Below are 17,570 nucleotides of genomic sequence, written 5' to 3' on the forward strand. Positions count from 1 at the left end.
ACGTGTAGATCTGGGATCATACAGTGTGATATTATGTTTCTCTTGTACTTTCATAGGAACAGCATTTGAAAGTGTAATAAATCTGACTTGTCTGTGATGTCGCTCTTCTATATCTATTTGAAAAACATTGTTCATTAAAATGACAACATAGAACAAAAGAAATGATAAACAACTGATCTGGTATAAATTTCCATATAATTTATTGGCATTTTCCACTTGAAACACCCTGAACTCCCGAGACTCTTCCGGCTAAAAATGAGAAACAAAAATATATTCATTTTTCCTTTGACAAAACATTGGAGTGGCAGATGTATACATACTTGTAAGGTATACTTGATTATCAGGCTCCAGAACATAAAATCAAACGTCTTATGTTACAGTACTTTGTCTCGACATAAATGTTTTGAAGAATAAATATCTTTTATAGAAGTTTGCACGACACAGGCTGAGAAAACGAGACAACATGAACACCGGCAGCATGAGTGTGCGACAGGGGAAATGGAGCAGGAGCAGCCACTCTGCTGCCCATCAACACATTTAACACTCTGTGGCACCGACGTCTTCCTGGAAAGAGCCACGGTGCTGAACTCAACACGCTGAGGAAACGCCTCAGATCAGAAGCACACTTCATGTTCGGCTAAATGGAAATCTGTTTCAGGTTCACAAACATCCCACATGATGGAAAGTGTCTGTTAATATCGAATAAATTCCCTCAAGTGGCTTTTCTGGTCAGCCCCAGATGCTGTTGCTGATTGTGCGGAGACTGTGTGTAATATATTGTTAAGTTCAATTTAGTTTTTTAGTTTCAAGTTACTGATTCTTATCTTGTCAAATATTGACACATTACCAAAAAGTACAAGAAGTTTCCACCGGACTCAATGAAATATTAAAACACATTTGGTATCGCTGGTGGGTCAAAAATAGATTTTTTTTTTTAGACGGATTAAAAGTGAACTAGGCTGCAATATATATTACCCAATGCAATTTGATGTTGCTTCTTTTTTGGTTGTTTTTGGAGGATTACCATTAGTTCAGATAAAAATTAAATGTTTCTAATCAGGCAGAGGAAATGACCACATCTCTAATGGCCATAACATTCTGACATTTCTGGTGCGCAAGTATAAACTTTGTCCAGATGGTGGCACTAGAGAGTAAGTCAGCGATGACCTGGCTGCTGACGTTTACATGGTATTGACGTAGCAAGCAGGCATCTATGGTTAATTTTTGCCAGATAAAGCATTTGGTTATTAACAGGAAAGCTAAACACATGAGTTTATCAGATGATCTTTTAAAATACTTTTGTATCAAATAATATTTATTCTATGAAATTTGAATGGATACAAGTCTGAGAAAACTTTTCCAGTTTCAGGCAAATTTATGGGTAATTGACAGAGCTCTGAATTCTATGCTGATCACTTGCAAAGTGAACATGTATTCTGACTCTTTTAGGCCTAGAAATAAGAAAGTATCTGTTTCTTTCCAGTCTCCAGAACCATGAAGGAAACATAAAGAGAAGAACAGTGAGTGAAGTGGCTTTCTGAGGCTCAGCATGTTAAAAACAGCAGCATGGTCTTCAAACACCAGGTTCCATCCTCTCCTGTCACATGTAAGGCTTATGAATGAAGCTTACTTGCTGAATTAATGAAATACTGTTCGACTAGTGTTTTTACTACTGCCGGACCAGGGAGTGCCTCATATCCTGTGTAGTGCTTGTTCACTCCCTGGCCTTTCTACCTCAGTGACGGCGTGGACCGCTCATCTAGACTGAAACATGTACTTGATACAGAAAGAGTCGTGAAACTCCTGAAACTACACACATTCTCAAGTCCCAGCGTTGCGATTAGGAAAGGGCTGAACAGACTGATCCTAGGCTGCACAAAATCGAGTAAATTCTCTGCTTTAAATACTGTTGACATCTATCATTGGTAAAAACTAACACTTATAAAGTCAATGACTTCGATACAATCATCAGGTTAAAATCTCTAGTGTAAAAATGCACAGAATCATAGGCTGGCAGGTGTTTGTGTGTTTTCAACACTTATGGCACACAGTTGATCCCAGTCGGGCACTAATGACCAAATACACTGGAAGCCTGATGGAACACAGTCGGTCTACTTTGAACTACAGGCGAGTCGTGTCTCTCAGGAACTTATGAAACTGTGCTGCTCCTTGTGATCTCTGCAGCAGTTCCCGTCGGCAGGGCAGGAAAGTAACACCACTGTGATAGGGGGGGGGGGGGTTTAAGATCTGTACTGATTCAGGGGGGAAAGGGAGAGCCATTAATTTGAAAGGACACTCCGCTAATTTTAGATTTGGAGGTCAGCTTATTTGAGTACAACCCGGGGAAACTGTTGTGTAACGTCTAACGTGGCTCTGAAGGGGTTTGAGATTAAAGATGGATAATAAAAACCCTGCGGTACCGACTTTAAAACAAATCAGGGCGGAGGGAAGATCTCATGAAAGGCACTATTGAGTTGCTTGGTCGTTAATGTAGGATCCATTGTTCTGTGACAAAATCTCTGCCTCCGCAAAAAAACATGTTTCACTCATGAGTGTTCCGACTTGATCACAGCACAACACTACATTTCTGGACAACTCCAACGACAAGAACACTGTGACGGGAGTGGAACTGGCCAACACGTCTCCAGAGCTGTGTGTGTCGATTTGACACGAGGGTGAGGTTCGACATTTTAAATATCAGCGATTGGAATTGTTACATTAAATCATAGAAACCCTTTAAGCTTTACTTCAAAGGTTTAATGAAGACTTTGTTCAAGTTTCATTTAAAGTTTCTTCTCGGAATAACTGTGTCAGATTCCATTGAACAGAACACCTCTCTGCTTAGGACTCTGAGTTCCAGTCTGTAGATTCTATACACATGTATTATTAATTTGTGGGCGATAAACCAATCACAACGAGGCCAAATCAACCGACACTGGTTGCTGCTGTCGTCACATGGTTTTCATCTCCTCCCCCAGGTTATGTTCTCATCTGCGTTTGCATTGAACAAAGATGAAATGCATCCGAAAATAACCAGGCATGTGTACGCTGCTGATCTCCATCAGATACAATTTGGTGCAAATCTGGATAATGACACGGAGTAAGCGAATGAAAATATATATTTTTAGAGAAGGGGGGGGGGGGGGACTTTATTCAGTTAGTGTAGGGTAAAAAATATTTCTTATCAGAAAGTATATTTTTACTGTGCTTGAGGATTTTCTGTTGAGACAGCGGTTCAGTTACTTTCCTGCCCTGGAACCCAGCATCAGATCGTCCTCCTGTCCTGTTCGCCTGAGGCTACAGTGGGTGAAGCCCTTTGTGTGACTGAATAGAAGAGCTGTACAGCAGAGATGGTAAAGTGCTACTGCGGACCGGAGGCACCCTGATTAAAAAATTGCTTTTGAAGCACATTAACACAGACGAGACAAGCAAACATACAACAGAGAACTGTCCCGAAATCAGAACCTTAAACAACGACACCATTTAACATCATCTCAGGCTAAAAAAGAAAAAATAGCTTAAAACAAAATACACAGGTGGTGTCTTCTGTATTTTGAAACCTGTGAGACTGTGGTTCAGTCCTCTTTAGGTTTCAATCTCTGTGGTGCTACAAGTTGGTTTTTGAATTGCTTCATGTGCCAAATTTACTATTAAAGGGTTTTAATAAAAATGTAGAAGGTAAAACCAAGACTCTAGTTTGGAGGTAAATCAAACTGAAGTTCTGGGTCGGGGGTCAGGTCAGGAGTACTCACTACATCCGTGCTACATTCGATTTTTAGTTTCTCTTCATACCCTGAGGTTTAGGTCCATCGATTTTTCTCGCTGCTCACCTTCATCCTGTATTTGGTAAAATTATTTATCGCTCACATCATTCTCGCAACACAGAAATCATACTCACTTATTCCAAACGGATTCAATAATTCCATTAACTAAAAACTATGGTGCAAAAATAATTTCCAAGACCCTGTTCGATCCACCGTGATCCTCGTTCGCTGCTTTTCACAAACAGTTCTTTTGGAGGAAGACATTTCCTTTCATTTGTGTAGCTGTCGGAGTGTCGCACCCCAGCTCCGTTCTTCTTCCCAGTGAAACTGCGGCAGTCTTTGTCTGGGACTTTCTGAACTGAAGCTACAACGACGGGACACAAAGGCCTATCGGGCATCCAAAGAGAGGCTAAAACGATTCTTCTTTGATGAAAACTTAAAATCAAACAGAGGACGAACGTCCCTCTGTTCTCCAGAGAGAGTGTCTCCAGTGTAAAGGGACTGTGGTGATTTTACAGACTTTATTGGTAAAGGCCTGCCCTGCCTCTTCCTCCCTACATCTCCTGTCTCTCAGGCCGGGCAGGTTGTGCTGGTTGTTACGTGCCGATACGCAGGCACGACACCCCGTCGCCCTCCTGGCTCAGTTCTGTGTCCCTGTCGGAGTCCCCCCTCCCCGGGGAGGACAGGTTCATGTGGGGATGGGGGCTCCGCACTGACAAGGCAGCCAGACTCAGGGTTCGGGGCGGGTGAGGCGACGGGGGGCGGTACCTGCTGCTGCTTTGGGGGTCTGGAGAAAGGGAAGGGGAGGAGTCCAGGTGGCGCTCCCCGCCCGACTGGGACCCGTCCTCTAGGGGGCTATCCAGATCTGACTCCACATCATCCTCCTCCTCTTCCTCCAGAGTGAGTTCAAACTGGAACTTGTCCCCACCTCCTCCTCCTCCTCCTCCTGAAGGGAGAGATCCTCCTGCTCCCAGTGGTCCTCCTCCTAGCTCAGCCTCCAGGCGGTGCTCCTCTGGGCTGGAAGGCGATGGGCTGTGGGGGATCATGCTCTGGTACCATTCCCTGTTGTCCTCCAGAGTGTCCAGGATGTCCTGGGCATCAGGGTGCACCAGGTCAGCCCAGGTCTCCCACAGAGGGTGGACGATGTAGTCGATGAATCCCACCTGGTCATAAAAATGCATAATTATAATGATGAACACAAAATCTTTGCATTTGTTTCTTAAAGGTCTTCCTGTGTTTGCCCAAATCCCACGTTTTTCTAAAAACAATAAGTCTCAATTTCAGTTTTTCAGTCTAAATCTATTTCCTCCACATCGGTGTGTTTCAGTGGTTCTTACCTGACTCTTCTCTATGGAGGCGTTGTGTTTGTCACACATGGGACTGATCTCCATGCCCTTGTCCCGCTCGCGGTCTCCCTGGGTGAAGAACTCCACCATGATGCGGTCCGTCCACTGCCGGTACAGCTCCAGCGGTTTGGTTGGGTTGCTCAGGTCGGCACAGTGGACCATGTTCTGCAGAACCTGGAGGAGAAGGACAGATGAGGTTAATCTCATCCTCATTCTGCCAGGAGCACAACAAAACCACATGGCTCAGTACTTCAGATCTGTAGAAACGCAGTGACCCCTGTGTCCAGCAGGCAGCAGCACTATCACGCCCACTCCTTGGTAGAACAGCTGTTCAGAGGTCAGAGTGGAAACACGCTGTGTCTGAGAGCTGCTTGTTTCAGTTAGTGCTCACTGTGAAGATTTGATCTAATAAACAGTGAAGTTAAGCCTCAGTTCATCAAACTAGATACAGCGACTATCCAGAGATGTATTTATAAATCCCCAAGTTATGCCTATGTGAATTCCTTGGTCCATGGTCAGCAGGGGGCGCTCTCACCTGAATGCGGTCAGAGTAGTTGTCGAGCAGCAGGACTCCCAGACTCGTCACCTTCTTGGTTTCCACCATCGTCTTCATGTCCGCCAAGAAGTTCATGTGTTTGGACATATCAGTGGCCAGCACCTGCAGGGGGCGACAGTCACACAACAGAGAACCAGCTTCAGTCACATGTTTCCATGAGGTGAACTGTGGAGCTCTGTATTTACACAGTCAGCGGGGAAGTCCTGCTCTTTTAATCCTTTTGCATGAAGATATTTAATGAAGTGTGTGTATATGAAACGATGCACTTTACATCCCACAGTGTGTCTTTCAAATTGTGTGAGGTTAGTGTGTCTCTGCATGTCTATATGTGTTAGGGGGAGGAGTTCTGGAGGGAGCTCGGAATAGAACCTCTGCTCCTTCACATTGAAAGGGAACAGTTGAGGTGGTCCAGGATCAGATCAGGAGGCCTTCTCGGCGCCTTCCTGTACATGGATAGAAACTAGGAAGAAAACCTGGAGTCAAGTTTGTTCTCCACGTTCTTGCATTTCATTTAGCCTCTTTTTGAACTCTCTTTGACGTTACACTTTTACTACTCCCCTCCAGCTGAAGATGAAAAAAGTCGTAAATAACCAACTGTCGTCCGGCGTCCTCGCGCAGCAGCTGCATGATGTTTTGCCAGCAGCCTTTTCAAAGTCGTCTGTTACCAGAAACATGGAGCTGCTGTATCAGCGAACTTGTAACTGAACGCAAACTTAACACGACCCTGAGCACAATTTACTATGCGAGGTCACCGTTCAGGTACAGCGCGACTGAAAAGCAAAACACTCATGAAAACATCCGGTAGAAACTGCAGCAGCTGCCTCACCATGTCGATCACCATCTTGCGGAGGGACTCTTTCAGTTTCTTGCTGAGGTTTTGGAAGATGTCACAGTTGTCCTCTTGGAGCAGTTTGAAGCCCACGGCGAGGTGGTGGTTCTCCAGCACCGACGCATCGTTGTACATCACCGCCAACTCCGAACCTGCAGAGGTAAAGAAGGAAATGTGTTAACAGGAATACAGCAAATATAGTTCCAGTTTATGTATCACTCTGAATCAGTGCTCATGGTATCCCTGTCTAACTTCCAGATCCAGATCCAGACCCCTAATGGCCACAGCATGAACCCCCCCCCCCCCCCCCGACTCTAAATGTGTCAATACCTGCAAGCATTGATAATATCAGCCACTCATCTGATCACTATAAAAAACCTTAAATCAAACTGTTTTTATTGGAAGTAAAGTGTAGTGTAGGTAGTAAAGTAGTGTTTGAGAGTTTGATAAAACGTTTGAATATTATACAGTGCTTAAAAAGTATGTTATGCAGTGTTAAAATATTCCTAACCATTTAAATATCTAAAAAATATTCTGACATAATCTAAGGGGTTATCTCATTAATATAACTTTTATTTTCAAGATTTTAAAAATTACATTAAATTTTAAATTCTTAAAATATATCACAGTGTCCTGTTTGGACCGAGCCTGTTTGGGCAGATGGAGACGGAGACGGAGAGAAACCTACTGGTGTTTATTAGGAACTTACTGGTGTTTATTAGGAACTGGTTGGTGACTCCTGGGTGGTCGACGTCATGGATGGCACTTGCAAACAGAGCGGCCATGATCTCCAGGTCTGTGAACACGGCCTGGGTTGGACCGAGGAGAAGAAACAGGTATATTGAAAACGATGTGCTGATTCAATATTGAAACTGTTACTTATTTCGAATGAGAAATAACAAACGTGTTAACTAGGTCATCAAGAATCAGGGTGGAGGGGATTTCCTACATCCTCAAATCAGTATAAAAGTAACCAGAAGAGACAGTAACAGCAGCTTTCTCATCTCACCTCTAAAGCGGGGGTGGACAGGAGGACATGTGTGGACTGCACCACGTCAGCTGCGTGGATGTTGTTGTGATACGCTACGTCAGAGTGGTAGTGGTCCTCCAAGGTCATCATTAAGGTGATGAAGGTGTCGACCGGGATCTTAAAGGTTTTGAAAAGATCTCTCTCCTGACGGGATGAGAGGGAACATCGAAGACACATGAACAACCAGTAACACCTGTTAGAGATTATCCTTTTTTAACTGTAACATGGGAGGCTCCTGTTAATTCTCATTCCCTGGGAAGTTGCCATAGGTTTGCCTCTAACAGGTTTTTCCCCAAATCCCCAAAATGCACTACAGACGATTACAGACTTCGTAGTAACAGAAACATTAACATTTAACATTTTAAGTTTTTAAGTCATGTCTCAAACCTACAATACCAGATTTTTTGGGCCACCTGGGGGCAGCAGAAACAAGGGGTGGCATGTATGACATACTTTATCATCATCTTTTGTTCATTTCCACATCCAACAGTTACACTTTCTTTTTGCTCTGATTTTGGTCTTTGCCAAGTTCAGAGGAAAGCATCTGGCTCTTTAGCTACTGAATGCTTTCACCACTTTGTGCGTTACAGTCTCGAGCAGGTAGATTGAAGTGGTTGTCACATATTTTCTCGTTCAACAGCTGCACTGTTATTAAAAAGAAATGTAAACATACAGGTCAGACATCTTATGAATGAGCTGAGACTCCTTCCTACCTGGAAGATGGAGTGCATGATCACCGTCAAAGGCCGGTTCCCAGAATATTCTGCTATCTTGAAAACATCCAGACCCCAAAGATTAATGTCTTCGACCTCCTGGAGAAATGAAACAGGATGTTTATGAGACAAAGGGTTTCTTGGTGAGTGTTTGTGTGTGTGTTTGTGAGTGTTTGTGTGTGTGTGTGTGTGAACCCACCTTGGCCAGCAGACTCTCGTGCGGCGCGCTGACTCCGAAGCGAGGGATGCAGGCGGGGGCTAAGCCGGGACTCTGTGTGGGCTTTCTCACTCCGCTGATCTGTGACATCGGCCTCTTCTTCTTCTCTTTCTCCTTAGATGGTGGAGACAGGATCTCCACGTCATGTTGTTTCTCTAGAGCGTGAACACAGACACGTTTCGTTAAGGGCAGATTCAGAAGTGACTCACTACGCGTGAGGCTAAAGGAACACAGATCTCAACCTCAACCAATGAGCTACGCTGCACGTCCTCGTCCTCCTGAGATACTAAACAGAAGTAGCATCTTAGCTTTGACTGAAAGCATTTGAAGGGACCTGACCAAAGGGTGTGTGACGTGTGCAACTTCAGAAGTGTGAAGTGTGTCTATGGCTGCTACCACTCTTCCTCCTGCTACTACCATCAATTCTACTATTAACCTATTACACTACAGTTCCATTTACTAACTATTTGCATGATGCTAAATTGCAACAAAATCCAGATTTAACTGTATTACTTCACTTCCTGCATTCTTCTACCTGACCGACATCACTCGGCCTATACAGTTCATTCAGAGATTCAGGGCTGTTACGCTAGTAGCTGCTAATATAGGCTGAGTCCACTTGTCTGCTGAGCTCTGTAAATCTAAGAGGAATCATTTGTAACTCCAATCCCACCAGATTAGTTCAATTTTTACATTTTCTTCAGACCCAACCAACTCAAAAAAATCAAACTGATTTGCACAGCGCCCTCTGGAGCCAAAACATCAAACTTCTTCATACAAGCGGTACAACTTCTAAAGAGCTGTATATAGGAACTGATGTAATAAAACAAGCTTATTCAATATCATTCAGTCATATCTTGTTTTAGTAGCTTATTATAAACGCAGCTTTCTCATAGATAAGATCTTCAAATTAATCTGCTCATCTCGTTTTTCAAGGCCACAATATGTAGAGTTTAGATAGTTACACATTTCTCCTTCTTAATTAGTTAATGAAGTGGTGTAAAAACTGATTTCACATTGCTGTTGTGAATCAAATTCAGTGCAAAATTACAACAATTTCAAAAATATGAATGTTTAAACAATTTACAATTTATTAAGTTTTAAGTTAAGTATGTAAAAAACATATTGCCTCTTAAAAATAGCATCATGATTGGATCTCATTCGTATTTAGGAAGACAGAGGTTTATCAACATAAACAGGTATTATTATGCAGGAGCAGTAGTACACAGCTGTATTGTCAGAGGAGCACAATACCAGCAGCAGAAAGCAAAGGATGATGGGTAAAACTTCTCAGGAGATCAGCATTGTTGTGAGCTTGATGACGAAGCATGTGTCATGTTTTGTCAAATGTAGCCTTGGTTTCTTTATTCTAACCCCGTGTGAAGCGAGTAATCCCTTAAACCAGAATGTGGGAATCACCAAAACAAGGTTTCCCCCCGACGGTATCACGTTAATCGACTTAACCTCCATATGATGCGTTGACACGGAGGTGCTGTCCCGGCACAAACGCTTGTGCTGAAAATGACTCATCTGCTTTTTCTACACACCAAGAGAGTGATGATCCCGTTCTGACATCCCAGACATGCCGCTTCCCCTCGCCTCCACATCTCCTCCACAGCAGTTTCCATTCACGTGTATTTATAAGCAGAGAAAGAATATCCAGATCTCAGGCCGGCTACAAACACCAGCCACCCACAAAGGACGCAGAGCGACCTGAGTGACAGCTTCACACACGGCGCTGCCCGGCCTCTCTCACCTCTCTCACAGTGCCTCCTCTTCCTCACACCCAAAACCCTGGTGTTGATTTCCATAAGCAGCCGAGCTCGACGCCGAGGCCCTCATGTCAGAACGGCGTCCAGCTGACAGCCCCATCGTGGATCGGCTGGACGTCCATCCCGCCGGCCGGGCTGCTGAGGACTGAGCCTCCGATTGATGCAACACGCCGGCTAATGATATTGCACCCTGTTGCTACGACAACGCCACACAGTGTGTCCGGGAATGCTGTCTTGTCTCCGCAGCTTCTTCTCTTTTAGAGGAAGGACAAATCCTCACCTTCTCCATACAGCAATACAACACTCCTCTCTTCCTTCTTTTTTTTGTATTTTTTAAAACATTAAAAAAAATCTTCCTTCTGTCCTTCCTTCCCTTAAAAATCCACTTTCCCTCTTTATTTCTGTGTCTTTAATATTACAATTCTCTCCTTTCCACTTCCATTCTTTCATACTTTCAATTTAATTTCTCCTCTTTTCCTTGACAATCATTTATGCTTCTCTTTTTTCTTTACTTCTCTAGATCTCTTTGCTCCTTTTGTCTTTGAGAAACTCTCCTTTTACGAGTTCCTTCTCTGCATCTCTCTTCCCTGTCTTCTCTCAACATTCCTCTGCTAATAAAAAATACATTATTGTTGTTATTGCTCCAATAAAACACCACTTAACTCTCCTGCTCCCTACTCTCCCACCATCTCACACACGCTCGTAGAAAAGAACCGTCAGCAGAACAGTCAATAAACGCAGGTGATGGAATCAGGAGGAGCGGGACAGCACCACAGACACAAAGCTCACTGACACGTCTGTGATAACACAATCGGTCATTTACACTCCGCAATGTTCCAACTCTGAGTGTCACAGTTTAACGTCACAATACACTAACTACAGCCACTGAAATTACCATACAATTGGCTCAATATCATTTTAAAACCATTTAAACAAAAGCTGAATATCATGACTCAGATGACAGAGGGTTGGGTTCACCGATATATTTCATTTAAATACTGCGATGGTGGGGTACAGCCTTTTCCCTTCCACGCTCATTCACCTGTTTATGTCGGGTGTTAAAACTCACCGAGGAAAGTGCTCGCGATGAACTCTGACACCTGGTTCCCCGAGCGGCTTGTCTCTGAAAGCTGCGTCAGCTCGCGGTTCAGCATCCTCTTAAACTGAGTGGACACAAAACAGAATACAGATGTGGTTATTCCTCAAGTTAACACACACACACATTGACAAGGTGTATGTGTAGCAGTGAAATGCATTGTGAGACAGTGTGTGTTGTGGTTCTGCACTCAACCAAATAACCACATCCACACATGAATAACTTCCTTTACCCCCCGGAGGAAGAGGAACCTCTAATCTCTGCCTTTCAGATTGTGTAAATCAGCAAATAAAACTCTCTTCTATGTGCATCTATCTTTGACCAACATTGGCAAAGCTTTTAATTTTAGTTCATTTGTCTTGCACATACACAAGTGGGGGTGTAAATAAACAACAATAATATGTGAGATAAGTGCGGAATCAGATGTAACATTAAATTAGTAGTAATTAATATCTAAATATGCTGGCACAATGGAAGGCGAAGTACATCCAATGAGTAAATAAGGAATTTACATTCTTGATAATTTTTTTTACAGAGACACGACACAAGATGCTCTATCGTCTTTGCAGAGGTTTCAAATTTGGGAGCCCATCACGGACTTTAATTCTGTCTTTATATCCTAGGATTCACATTTACCTAATCTGAAATATTTTCAATTCAGTTAAAGGTGCTGTTTTCTTCATCTTTACATGTTTTGATTTCAAATATACGAGAAGAAAAGCTCTCGTGACTGGTTTGGTTTGGTTTGGTTCATTTTACGCTGTTGCTGCTACAAAACGGCAGCTTTACATTCATGTCCCAAAAAAAAACTTAAAACAAAACAAAAGTTTTCAGTGTTTCCCTCCTGAGTTTTATCACATCGGCAGCTTCCACACTGATTATGTAACAGCTCTGGCACGTGGTGGCTGACGGAGGAGGGGAGGGGATTCAGGGGAAGAGAGAGTGATGCTGCAGTAGTTCCTCGTAGACAAAGACACACACACACACACACACACACACACACCTGCATGTTTAAAAAAGAAACAACATGTTTCTGCTTCTGCAAACACAGCCAATAAACACTATTAACATGCATGACTCTCCCTGTCTCACACACACACACACACACACACACACACACACACACACACACACACACACACACACACACACACACACACACACACACACACACACACACACACACACACACACACACACACACACACACACACACACACACACAGACAGACCCATTTCCAGCGTTCCGCTCTGTTTGCAGTCCTGAGTCAGATCCAACAGGCTCACTCAGCATTCTGCCCCCTGCAAAGACTGCACCGCCGATCGATACATCCCAGTGTCAACCAGGCAAAGCTCCGTGCTGCTCACCTGTCTGAGTCTCCAGCACAGGCGAACCCAGAGCGCCGGCGATGCAGGCATGTCGACCCCCGCATGTTGATGTTAGAGGTCGGTAAAATCCCCCCCCCCCCCCAAAAAAAAATAAATAAAAACCCCTCAAGCGGACCCGTTTGCTGACATCTGCTCATTCAGTCCTGCTCCAGGCTCGGCAGGGACGGGCTGAACAGGAGAAGAAGACCTCTTGGAAATAGACAAAGTTCCCACAGTTCCCACAGTTCCCCCTGTGCTGTCCTGTAGGTGACAGGAGGGGGGGCAGCAGGGTGGGGGTGGGGGGTGGGGGGGTCGGAGGGATGGGGCTGGGGGGGGGCGAGGCTGGGAATGTGGTCTCTCATCGGGGGAGGAGAGGGTGTGACTGCGGACGCTCGTCCAGCTCCTGTCACACGCTGTCAGTGAGAAACATAAAGAGGGAGGGAGAGACTGCGAGGATCCCCCCCCCCCCCCCCCCTTCCCCCCTCCTTCTCCTACTCCCCCCGCCCCACACACTGTTGCCGCTCTCCCTGTCCAATCAGATTCGCCCGGCTCCAGGGGCTGGGTGGAGGAGAGGGATGCGATTGGCTGACCATGAGATGGAGGAGGTTTGAGAGTAGCAGCCCGATGACGGTGAGGGGGGGGGAGATGCTGATTAATTCTTTCAGCGGAGGGCGATGGCATTCATGAATAAAAAAATTAAAAAACCTTAAGGCCATGATCGCACTGCAGCTAGATGTGGAATGAAATGATACTTGTCTCTTATGCCTGGTTTAGATTGGATTGTAGGCTGCGACCACAGAACCCCCCCCCCCCCCCCCCCATCCAGAAGAAAACAACTGGCACTAGCCGGGGCTACAAGTGTAAAACGCAAGATGGATAATCGATTACAAGCATCGCTGACCCTGGAGCCAAAATGCTGATGTGGACCGAGATTCTTTTAGTTTGAAAATTCAGATTTGACTGTGTGCAGTGACGGCGAGGCCAGACAACATTCCTTGGAGGAACAGAGCGGCTGAGATGGATATAAAGCTGATAGAGTTGAATTAAAGAAGTCGGGTTGCAGACCCAGAAGTCGCTCTGGGGATGAGACTGAGTGATTTGAACTTAATTTGGGCAGCCATGGTTAGTGAGTGTTAGGCTGATGGCAGACCTGTAAGAGATTTACTGGGCTTGAAGGGAGGTCTGCCAGAAGGGTTATGCAGTACTCTGCTATTCAAATAATGGTCTGTGTTAAGAGTGGGGAAGAACACTGAGTCATGTGAGACGTTATGATCTACAAATGCGTCTTTTAACCAGCGAGCCATCGAGGCTCCACCAGGTGGATTCTACCCTGCGCAACATAATCCCATGATTCATTGCATTTCTGTGACAAACTATTTTTCATAGAGGTACTGGCGGTGGCAAATGAGGCAGAAACGTCCAAAATTATTATTTTTAAATGTAAGTACTCAACCAAACAGTTAGCATGTTGAAAAAAAACATCCTTTGACACAGCTTATAACGAGTGATCCAACATGGCCTCCAGGAGAGATCAACAGACCTTTTTTTGAGTTGTTAGCCAGATTTATGGGCGGGGACGACTACTGGCTCCGGGATCGGAGTTCAGTCTTATAGAAGTTTAGTTTGAAAATGAATTTCCATCATCCACATGGGCATCTCAAACTGTCCATGGGGCCGATCTGGCTAGAACGTCGTCTGCATATCTTACATACATTGAGGGCATGAGCACATTCATGTTCCCCTGCTGCCCTGAAGCTCTCAGTAAACACACACAATAAATGTGCTTTAACAGGCGAGGACCCAGTGACGTGGAGATTAACAACAGGTTGCACTTATGCTCCTGCTGTGGACTCCAGAGTGTGTATGAAGTGATTCCTCACCTTGTTGGAGGCCATCTCGCTGACGGAGTCTCTCGTCTGCAGCGTCTCCAGTTGGTCCAAACACCAGTCCAGCTCCTCCAGTGTCTCCACCGCCAGCTTCTGTTGAGGCTCCTCTGGAAGGTCAAGGGTCACACAAACACAGTTCAGGGGCGAACACAGGCCTTCATAACCCTCGACCTGTAACTACTAGCTTGATCACGACTCAAAACACAGTTTGCAGCTTCAGATAATGAGGGAGGAATAAAAAAGTGTTCTGTTCGTACTAAGGACTGGAAACCTTTTTTTTTAATAAAACACTTTGATGATGAAAACATAAAAAAATACAGATTTGTGTAATCTAATCATGTTTCACACAATTTTTGAAGACTATAATAAAACAAACTGCATCAAATTGTTTATATTAGATAAACTAAAGCCCAGATTTTTAGTCAGTCAGACCAGCATGTAAAATATCTAATGCTACTGTACAGCTACACACTGGTTGTAAAAGATTTGAGCAAATGCAGACAGTTAACTTCATCCCTTTGTGTGTGTGTCCCCAATATAGTGCTGTAAACACTGACCTCCGAGACATGATGGTTTGCACATGGACGGCTGGTTGCTGCTTGATGGCCGCCTGGAACAGGGAACAGATGAGGCTTTAGCAAAATAACAAGAAAACAACCAGTTAGTCATCCACTCTGTTTACCGGCTCTTACTTGTTTGCCACACGATCTTGCAGATGTGTCAGAGCCGCAAAGTTACTTCGCACTGTTCGCAGACTGGCGAGAACCTGGAGGAGAAAAACAGTCGGTTGTGAGACGAACTCTGGGTTCAGAGACACATGAGACATGGTCCGTCTCGAGATATACGATTTATTTTTCTATCGAGCTCATTTTGAGATTTGCTTTGACAAGAGGCACCAACACTTGGCTGGAATCAGTCAGTAAATAAGGCGTTCATTTAAATACACAATATAAAACACTTCTGTTGAGTTATATTGGAACTTTTTAAGACTTTTTAAAACTTTTTTAATGTAATGTAACGTATAAGTTCAGCTGATTGAAAGTTCACTGCACATTGGCTGAGGTTTCCTTGATTTCACTGTTGAAGAACTATATGTTTCAGTCAGCGTCATTTGGTCTGTTAACGTATTATTTTTTCTCCTTTGAAATAAAGTGATGCTGAAATGTGATGGGTTTATGATAAAGATTCACAGAAAGCCCCAACATCCCATAATTAGCCTGATCATATGACCAACTGCACCCAATCTTGCTGCTGTGTAGAAAACTATTAGCGCTTCCCAAGAACGCGAATGTTTAGGTAAATTAGTTAAATATCAAAAAGAAGGGAGGCTAAATGAAACAGGATCAGATTGGAAATACAAAATGCACAATGATTTTCGTCATGGCCCAACATTAGTGACGAGTAAAGACTCAGTACAAGCTGTTCAGTACAGTGTGTGTGGGTGTTTTCTGTTAAAAATGAACCACCTCTTATGTTTCCAACCGGTGAGTAAGGGGCAGTGAGGAGTCGTGTGGATTGTGTGGACAGACCCACACCAACAATCAGACACTATTAGTTAGAATGGAAACATCATAATGTCCCTGGAAACCACAAGTGCTTGACGCTGCCCGAGGCTACAACAGCAGGTGAGAGCTTGTGCTTTTCCAATGGGGGCTCACTAGTTTGTTAGAGAAGCTCCTACACAGGTTAATGGACTGGGACGTTCAAATATTTAAAAAAGGACATACACAAACAAATCTCAAAGCTCACATAACTCCTGGTCTCACAGAACCAGCATTGTGTTGAGGTACATGTGTAAATACTACTGACCTGAGCAAACGGAGTCACTATCATGTCTTCTCCATGCCTGCAAGAGCCACAGACACACACAGACAGAGATCTAGTGAAAAGGTCATGTGACAGGGCTCAGAAGATACCATGTGATTCCACAGCATCAAATCACAAACACAGAAATAATGACAACAAATAGTTGTTGTCATCACGATCTCAGTGAGGACTGTATGGGAATATTAGAGTGGTTGGTCTCATAAACAGTGGATATAGGGAAAGGAGATAACTTTAGTCACACAACTATTTCTTGGAGGCAGAGATGCAGGTCAGAGTTACACCTCAGCGGGAAGAGCCATAATTAACATACGACTGAAGTCTAGTAGATCAGATAAAAGGTAAAAAAAAAAAGGTAACAAATTTAGCTCAGAGTTTTGGTTTAGGTTTTCAAGTCGCCATATAAAGCCAGTGGGAATAGTTTACAGAAAACTGGAGTGAACGTTGCAGATGATATGTAGTTTAATGATGTAGAAGTTGGCAGAGTAGCCAGACGTAGCAAATATTGGCTATAAAGTTAAGTACGACAACTTAACAACCCAATGTCAGACCAATATTTTCCGCAGGGGCGTAAAATCACCTAATTTTACTCTCGCATGAAGCCTCCAAGATATAAATTGTTACAACTTTAACTGTGTGCAGGTGGGGGGGGGGGGGGCAGCGTTCATGCATGGGGTGCTAGGAAAATGCTGGAGCGGTGCAGCTCTCTGGAAGATTTAGGGTCACGACATGCACCTCGTAACAATCCAGGCTTCAGGGTAAATCCATGCTGCCAGTGAAAAGTAAAGGGTCCAATAGCTATAACATCGACTGACTGTATTTATGACTGTTGCTGGGACTCTTTGCTGGGCTGCTGGCTTTGGAGCTGAGCATCCCAAGTAACATTCTCAAGGGTGCGTTCAGAAAAAGGTGTGTGTGTGTTTGTGTGTGTGTGTGTGTGTGTGTGTGTGTGTGGGGGGGGGGGGGGGTTGTGGGTGAAGTGGTGGGTTTGACTCGTAACAACATGGCACCGTGCAAAGAGAAAGACGGGAGCGTCACAGCAGTCTCCACACTTTGTCTCACCGAGGTAGCCAATTGACTTCCCAATGCTTCAATCCCTCCTCCCTTCAAAACAAAGGAGCAACAGCTATTGGTGGTCGGACGGCCTCATATACACTCTGGCTTCAAAG

The 17,570-nt window shown here is 44.3% G+C and overlaps 1 protein-coding gene across 2 annotated transcripts in view; it reads right to left on the minus strand.

Annotated features, from left to right (window-relative positions):
- Positions 1 to 183: 183 nt before the first annotated feature.
- Positions 184 to 17,570, minus strand: part of LOC128447695 (cAMP-specific 3',5'-cyclic phosphodiesterase 4D) — an 86,207-nt gene continuing 68,820 nt past the window's right edge. Inside the window, exons 5-17 of one of the 2 annotated variants that reach the window (XM_053429970.1) lie at positions 16,387 to 16,423; positions 15,270 to 15,343; positions 15,135 to 15,187; positions 14,572 to 14,684; positions 11,297 to 11,390; positions 8,438 to 8,610; positions 8,239 to 8,337; positions 7,505 to 7,669; positions 7,205 to 7,304; positions 6,493 to 6,647; positions 5,646 to 5,768; positions 5,102 to 5,284; positions 184 to 4,927 (exon numbers count right to left, since the gene is read on the minus strand). In XM_053429970.1, coding sequence (XP_053285945.1) covers positions 4,361 to 4,927; positions 5,102 to 5,284; positions 5,646 to 5,768; positions 6,493 to 6,647; positions 7,205 to 7,304; positions 7,505 to 7,669; positions 8,239 to 8,337; positions 8,438 to 8,610; positions 11,297 to 11,390; positions 14,572 to 14,684; positions 15,135 to 15,187; positions 15,270 to 15,343; positions 16,387 to 16,423 — 1,936 coding nt within the window. In that variant the 3' untranslated portion in view covers positions 184 to 4,360. Of the gene's footprint in view, positions 4,928 to 5,101; positions 5,285 to 5,645; positions 5,769 to 6,492; positions 6,648 to 7,204; positions 7,305 to 7,504; positions 7,670 to 8,238; positions 8,338 to 8,437; positions 8,611 to 11,296; positions 11,391 to 14,571; positions 14,685 to 15,134; positions 15,188 to 15,269; positions 15,344 to 16,386; positions 16,457 to 17,570 lie in introns of both variants that reach the window. The other variant, XM_053429969.1, reaches the window with a different exon arrangement.

The sequence above is a fragment of the Pleuronectes platessa genome, chromosome 9 (genome assembly GCF_947347685.1).
Source record: "Pleuronectes platessa chromosome 9, fPlePla1.1, whole genome shotgun sequence".
In the NCBI taxonomy this organism is placed as follows: Eukaryota; Metazoa; Chordata; class Actinopteri; order Pleuronectiformes; family Pleuronectidae; genus Pleuronectes; species Pleuronectes platessa.